The 7,363-nt window shown below is 40.8% G+C and overlaps 1 protein-coding gene across 1 annotated transcript; it reads left to right on the top strand.

The window, feature by feature from the left end:
- The first annotated feature begins 1,765 nt into the window (after positions 1-1,765).
- Positions 1,766-5,888, top strand: PROKR1 (prokineticin receptor 1). Its single transcript, XM_058802674.1, has 2 exons — positions 1,766-2,265; positions 4,805-5,888. The coding sequence occupies exons 1-2, from the start codon at positions 1,769-1,771 to the stop codon at positions 5,493-5,495; spliced, it is 1,188 nt and encodes a 395-aa protein (XP_058658657.1). The 5' UTR covers positions 1,766-1,768; the 3' UTR covers positions 5,496-5,888.
- Positions 5,889-7,363: the final 1,475 nt, after the last annotated feature.

Below are 7,363 nucleotides of genomic sequence, written 5' to 3'. Positions count from 1 at the left end.
GGCTCTCTCACCAGAGAAGAAACCTGGCTCTCTCTCAGGGTGCCTGAGACTTCCAAGATGATGAGCACAACTGCAGGTACCCTTTGCTGATAGTATTATGTCAGTTTGTAGATGTTCGTGTTGTCTGTATTTATTTTATAGATCTTTTGGTATTTAGCAGTGGAACCTGACACAGATACTGCCCCTTGCTTTGGCCAACTCTTTTGCATCCAAGAGTTTATTTAGCACTTTTCTTAAATGAATGATTACCTTTCCAGGCAGCTGTGGAGGTGTCTCCTGAAGCAGTCCCTTGTCAGAACTGTTTCATTTCAGGCTTTGGCTTTTTGTTATTCTGTTCTGCAATGCTCAGTTTAAAAAACAATGTTGTGACCAAAGCTGTAAAACAGAGTTTCTGACAGATATTTGTTAAGTGTCGGTACATCAGGGTCTGAGGGTAGTTCCAGGGAAAGAAGGGAGCAACAGCTCCACTATGCAGATTACCCTTTGTAGCTGTGACTGCTATTGTTCAGTAGCATTTGACACCCCGAGGACTTACTGCTTCAGGGCAGAAGAAGCAGTAATGCTCCCTGATCCTCTGCTCGGAAGACGTGAGACTGTCCTGACAGCTAGGAGTCTGGTGTGAAGATTCCTAGATGGACCATGAGAAGATACAAGAATATGCCCTCTCAGCATTTTGATGCAGAGAGGCAAAAATAAGGAGTAGATTAAATGGGGTTTTCCCCTCTGTGTGGGAATTATTTTTTTTTTTATACTTGGTACAACTGGCAGTACAAAGAGGGGAGCCTGTTCCCCCCCAGCATCAAAAATGCAAGGTACTCTGTCTTTCTTACAGAAGATTTTATCTTTCACCTTTCACTCTCTGTGGAAACACTTTCCCTGTGAATGGCAGATTTGCCTTCACAGCTAAGCTCTACAAGTTCATGGGACAAAATTGTTGTCTTTGCAAATTGGCAGAGTTCTGTCAAACCTGTTTGACAGAAGTGATAATGGATTATGCTGGCGGAAAATTTTTGTCCTGTACTCAGTTAATGGTTGCCAAAAGGGAAGTGCTGGATTTAGTATTTTCTTGGGCCTTTGCAACTCTTACTTCAACTCTTACTCTACTTAAGAAATGTATTTAGAAGCAAGAACATCAGTTCTCTTCTCACTGTCCTCTACCACATCCCTGTGAAACAACCAGAATAAAGCATAAACTTTGTCCGAAAGGCACATCAAATGCTTTACAGCACACTGAGTTGTCACTTTAGTGTCTTTTACCTTGCACAATGATGACAGCACCATGGGCTTGCGGGCTGGTAGAGTTTTAAATTTGATTTTACATTTCTCCTAGACTGTCATTTCACTGCCTGGTGAAAACTTCATTGTTGGTAAATAAAACTGTAACTGCTGTAACAAACAGTGCATGAAGCAACTAGAAGCATTTATTTTGTGAGAACAGAAGCATCCCTTCACAGGGTATTTCTTCCTTCTGTGCACATGCAGCAATAGATCTGTGGGGCAATGGGGGCAATGAGGTGGCTACTGTTTTGCTTCAAGATGAGTACTTTTGCTGTCATTTCCTTTCAGGAAACATTTTCATCTTTTTGTTTCCACAGAAGGGGATAAGTGAGGCTGTTGTCCTATAATCTTGTGGGGACAAAGACAAGGTTACTCACTGCTCAAAAGGAAGCTTTGGGTGAGGTCTCTCACCTGCCACTCTTGTGCCCTGCCACACTGGGCTAACAACACTGAGGGCCAGCCAAGCTGCACATGCCAAAAGAAGACAGAGATGGCCATGGAGCAAACTGAACGCAACCTAAATGCTACCGCCCACCTCAATTTTGCTTCAGTCTACAACATCCATAATGGGGATTTCACCTCTTTGAGAAACTTCTCTTTCCCTTTCAATTTCACCTACAGTGATTATGACCTGCCGCTGGACAGTGAAGATGACATGACCAAAACCCGCACCTTCTTCACAGCCAAGATAGTTATCGCGGTTGCTCTGGTTGGCATCATGCTGGTTTGTGGCATTGGCAACTTCATCTTCATTGCTGCTCTTGCCCGCTACAAGAAGCTGCGGAACCTCACCAACCTGCTGATTGCCAACCTGGCCATCTCAGACTTCATCGTGGCTATTGTGTGCTGCCCCTTTGAGATGGACTACTACGTGGTGCAGCAGCTGTCCTGGGAGCACGGCCATGTCCTCTGCGCCTCAGTCAACTACCTACGAACTGTCTCCCTCTATGTTTCGACCAATGCTCTCCTGGCTATAGCTGTTGACAGGTAAGTGGGATGCTATGGCGGCACAAAGATGTAGCCACAGCTTCCAAAGTTCTAAACCATGTCCTCAAGTGTCACATCCACATTTTTTGTGAACTATTCCATGGGTAGAGTATTTTGATGCCTGACCACTCTTTCAGTGAATAATTTTTTTCTAATTGTGTTGCAGTCCTGAGACACTGCCTGCCTTTTACTCCAGGAATTTTAACAATTTAATTGAATTGTATCCTTTCTCAAGACTCTTCTCTGAGCCTCGTGCACTACAGACTCTGACAGACCAAGACCCTGAGCATAAGTCTGGTGCTGACCTAAGTCTGACATGACTGACTCACAGAAAGCCAGAGGCTGGCTCAGTAAAGTCTTTACAGAAAGGCCATCATCACAAGACCTCTTTCATGTTCAAACACAATACACATCTCTGTAGACCCTATGCACATACATATATGATTCCCACTCTTCCTTCCTCTTCTTTTCCCCAATTTCTCTCATGTGCCATTTCAAACTTTAGTGTAGTGTTGCAGTTTTCAGTCCCTGATGCAAAAGTCAGCTCAGGAATAGTTAGCCCTGCTGAGGGCTGTACAGATACAGCTTGTGTATGGCTGATTCAGCTGTACCTGATATGAATGGAAGTCTGTGAAGAGACTCTGGAGAAGTTCAGAGGTGTTTTCCATGGTGTGGACAAGGGGATGATCAGCTCCTACAAAACAAATCCTTAACAAGCATCTAACAGAATAGGCTTTCAATAACAGTTGAGGACTCAGGGTAAAGCTTCTAAACACTATCATGTATGCATTACCATTTTCTATCAGTTTTTCAGCTTCTACAAGGTTTCCTTTGAAAGCTCTGCCAGTGCATCCCAGGCTGATGAAGTAACGGGTCATGGCGCCCTTATGTCTGCTAAGAAATCAGATTTATAGCATATCTTCCCACACATCTTTAAAAACAAGCCTGATTAACAAGATTAATCACTGAAGCTTATTGTAAGAACACCATGTTTTGGTTTTATGGCTTTTCTTTTTTTTTCTTTTTTTTTTTTTTTTTTGCAAGCTATTGGTTTGGTAAACAGAGAGAAACCCCATTGTTTAACAATCACCTATTTCATGTTATGTCATGTGGATTGTTGACTTATGTCTCTAAAAAGAACAGGCTCCTAACAAAAGTCTTCCCATGTTTAGATTGTTTAAAAGGAATCAGCTGTGTAAAGTGAGTAAGCCTGTCCCACTGCGGACTTTCTTTAGGGAGGGCTCTCTTTCTTCTTCGTCCATGTCTATTCACATGAAAAAACAGAATTTCACATTTTTAAGGCCACACCTACACTGGAAAAAATGCAACATTTGAAGAGGAAGAGTGCATGGTAGGGGTCTAATATCCACATAGGCATTTGGTGTGTTTTATGTAGGAGCACAACTTCCAGGATAGTTTCATCTGAATTCAGTTTGTGAACTGCAGAACCACTGCACAGTAACAGCCGTGGTAAGTAATGACAATCAGGAAATCCACCACAAAAGCTTCCTCCAGAATCTATTAGACAGATCGATCCCATCCAGCCAAATGTTCTGCTGAGCAGATATGCACATTTAGGAATACATATACATTATGCCACAACTTACTTCCCCAGGACCTGATATAAAAATGTTAACCTTCTGCTCCACAATGAGGCTGACTCATTTTGCTGTCCCCTGACATTTACCCTGCACTATTAAGAGCCATGAACAATTTATCTGCTTCCAATAACTGGCTGATGAAAAGTGCTGCTGACTTTCCATTTTACTTCAGAATAACTATATCTTATGGATGCTATTCTATATATTGAATGTATACAGATGTAACAGACTCCAAAGGAATGAGAAATTCCACTTTTTGAAACAATACTTTGGGTTAAATACAGTTGTACTGGGATCTCTGATAAAAATCTCCTCCTAGCAGGAATACTACAACCTTGCAGCTTTACAGCAGTGCAAATATCTAACTCAAGTTTTCTGCTTTGCCATATTACTTAATACTGCATATTTAAGATGATTAAGCAATGGTCATCTCCAGAATACACACAAAAAGGGTTTGCATGGGCAGAAAATAGATACACATTCATTAAAATCATGTTCACCTGCAACCATACATTAGCATCACCTTCAGGTCTTTGCACCCCACAGAATAACCACAGAAATAAGAAAAACACTGTAATGTATATTTCACCTCTTTGTAAAAAGAGCTTTTTAAGTAGCTCTCTGCCTAGGGAAAACATTTTCCTGATTCTACATGTCTGTGTTTTCTTCCTTGGACCTGACTAGATGTTTAATACTGCATTTTTCTAACTCTTACTCCTGTTTAAAAAGAAAAGTTGTGATACAAAATTGTAACTCAGCTCCAGGCTGCTACTTCACAACATGTTCTTACAGATTATGTCCTTACAGATGAGTATGTTCAGGCTCTCCCCTCAGGAATGACAGCAATTTCCTCCTGCCCAATTCTGTTTGCTTGTATTTTGAAGTGTCTTCTGACCAGTGTTTTCAGACTTCATTTTGAATATATTTTTCTGTTCTAGGTATTTGGCCATTGTTCACCCACTGAAACCACGCATGAATTATCAAACAGCAACTGTCCTCATTGCCTTGGTCTGGGTCATCTCCATACTTCTAGCTATTCCATCTGCATACTTTGCTACTGAAACTGTGTTGTTTATAGTTAAAAACCAGAAGAAATTTTTCTGTGGCCAAATTTGGCCAGTTGACCAGCAGATGTACTATAAATCATACTTTCTCTTCATCTTTGGCATTGAATTTGTAGCACCTGTGATTACAATGACCTTGTGTTACGCCAGGATCTCTCAGGAGCTTTGGTTTAAAACTGTCCCAGGATTTCAGACAAAACAAATCAGAAAGAGGCTTCAGTGCAGAAGGAAAACTGTTATGGTACTAATGTGCATTCTGACTGCCTATGTTCTCTGCTGGGCACCTCTCTATGGTCTCACAATTGTCCGGGACTTCTTCCCCACCCTTTTGGTGAAAGAGAAGCATTATCTTACTGCCTTTTACATAGTCAGGTGCATCGCTATGAGTAACAGCATGATAAACACCATGTGTTTTGTAACCGTGAAAAACAACACTATGAAGTACTTCAAGAAGATCATGCTACTCAGATGGAGATCAACGTATAAGGGAAGCAAATCTAGCATAGATTTGGACCTGAGAACAAGTGCAATCACAGAGGAAGTAGACTGCATAAAATTACAATAAATTTTCTGAGGTTCTAATCTCAGCTTTTTTGGAGAGGGGGCAAAGAGGAAATAATACCTTGTCAGAAGCTTCTTCCTTGTCTGTGGGAATACCCTCTCACTGGTGAGAGCCCTCAAAAAAGCAGCCTACTTTGCATTCCCACCAGAATTCTTCTCACTGGACTGCTGGATAATCCTTACACTTGAAAAGATGCTGTGCTTCAGTTCATACATCTGTCAATTTGGGATGTAGACACTAATTTTATAGTTGTTTAATAAGAACAAAGAAATCTATGAATACATTAGAGTGTACTACAATGGTGGAAAAGTTGAGTGCTGACCCTAGCAGTGATGCCTCTCTGTTTCTTAAGAGAAACCTCTTAACACCTTTGAGCTTATGACTTGTACCTTGAAGCTATTTGGTGTCCTTTTCTCTCTGCTCAGAAGAGAAAGGATGCCAAGAAAGCCCATTTTGCTTCCAGTCACTTTTTAACCTCTCTGTTTACCTTTCCTGATGAATCTTCTTGAAGTCTATAGACCACCAGCTTTCTATTGTCATTGGACAATATGCACAGCATGCTCTTATGAAAGGCACGTGCTCTGAAAGCTAAAATCTGCTTCACAGTCAAGTGAAAACCTCAAGTTTCTTCCTGTCACACCTTGTTTAAGAATGCTTTATCAATATTCCAGTCTTTAGTTTTATGGAGAGTTTTAACTCTGTTATGCATTTGGAAATGCCACAGATATATATGAAAACGATCTACTCCCTCACCTCCAGGCACCCTGTGGCCAGCTTCTGCTACCTTGAGATGCTGAGCTCCTCACAGAATTAATCACAAAATTGTAGAACTTGAGAATAACATCTCCACATTGTCTAGCCCATCCCTCTGCCCACGTTAGTCAGGATTGTGTCCAGCTAGGCTTTGACTGACTCCAGGGAATGCTCACAGTCTCCGTGGATCACCAGTGTCAGTGTTCAACAGCTCTCACTCAGTGAAAAAGTGTTTTCTTATGTTCAGATGGAGTTTCATGTGTTTTACCTTGCTTGTCAGTGGGATCCATATAAACCTACAGCATGGTAGTGGGAAAAATCCAACCAGACATCTTACCAAGTCTGTGTGCACCTTCACAATAAAGGATAAGCAACACCAAAATATCAAGGAGATCCTGAGATGACCCATCCATCTTTCTGGGAGCAAGACAAGCTTAGGCTTCAGTGAGCCAGCTTCTGGTTGAGTTGCGAAGCTTATTATCTGCTCAGATATGACGCAACTCCAGATGAATTCTGTTTTTCCTTCTGCAGTGCTTCTTTTACTATTCTGATTTAGTGAAACTCCAGTTTGGATGTTTCTTAAATTATAATTGTGACAAAGCACGTGACAGTAATACATACTCATTTCAGCTACACATAAGATATAATGGACTTCTGTGTATGGTAATAAAATCTTTTCTGTTGTGATGACAAATGTGTATGTGGTTGTGCTTTTGGAGTAAGTGGTTTTGGTAAATAACTTGTCTATTTGTGAATTTAAAGTGAGCAGCAAATCCTGCAAATAAAACATGACCTCAGTATAAGCATTCTGAATTATTTTTTGTCTTCTCTTAGCCATCACTTTCTTACCAACTGAGTAATGTTAATGATCCCATTGCTGCTGAAGAAAAATTGACCAATTAAATTTAAGGGCAAAAGGATGATCAAATCCATTAAAATGCTCAAAGCCTCTCATCATTAGCTGCTCTTAAATATATGTTGAAGAGTATTTAATCATTTGCTGTTAGGCAAAACAAGGACTGAAATCATCCTTCAAAATGTCAGTTTTGAACAGGGGTAAGTACTAAATTCATTTGTTTTCCAGCCTGCCTTCATTTGTTTTCTCCTGCAGAAATTTA

This window comes from Ammospiza caudacuta, chromosome 3 (genome assembly GCF_027887145.1).
Source record: "Ammospiza caudacuta isolate bAmmCau1 chromosome 3, bAmmCau1.pri, whole genome shotgun sequence".
Classification (NCBI taxonomy): Eukaryota; Metazoa; Chordata; class Aves; order Passeriformes; family Passerellidae; genus Ammospiza; species Ammospiza caudacuta.
This window is presented reverse-complemented; position numbering and strand designations above follow the sequence as displayed.

Bases quoted from the DNA above. Each gene is read 5' to 3' on its own strand.
- PROKR1 (XM_058802674.1), top strand. From the start codon at position 1,769: ATGGCCATGGAGCAAACTGAACGCAACCTAAATGCTACCGCCCACCTC. The intron at 2,266-4,804 runs GTAAGTGGGATG...TTTCTGTTCTAG, and splicing joins CTGGCTATAGCTGTTGACAG to GTATTTGGCCATTGTTCACC.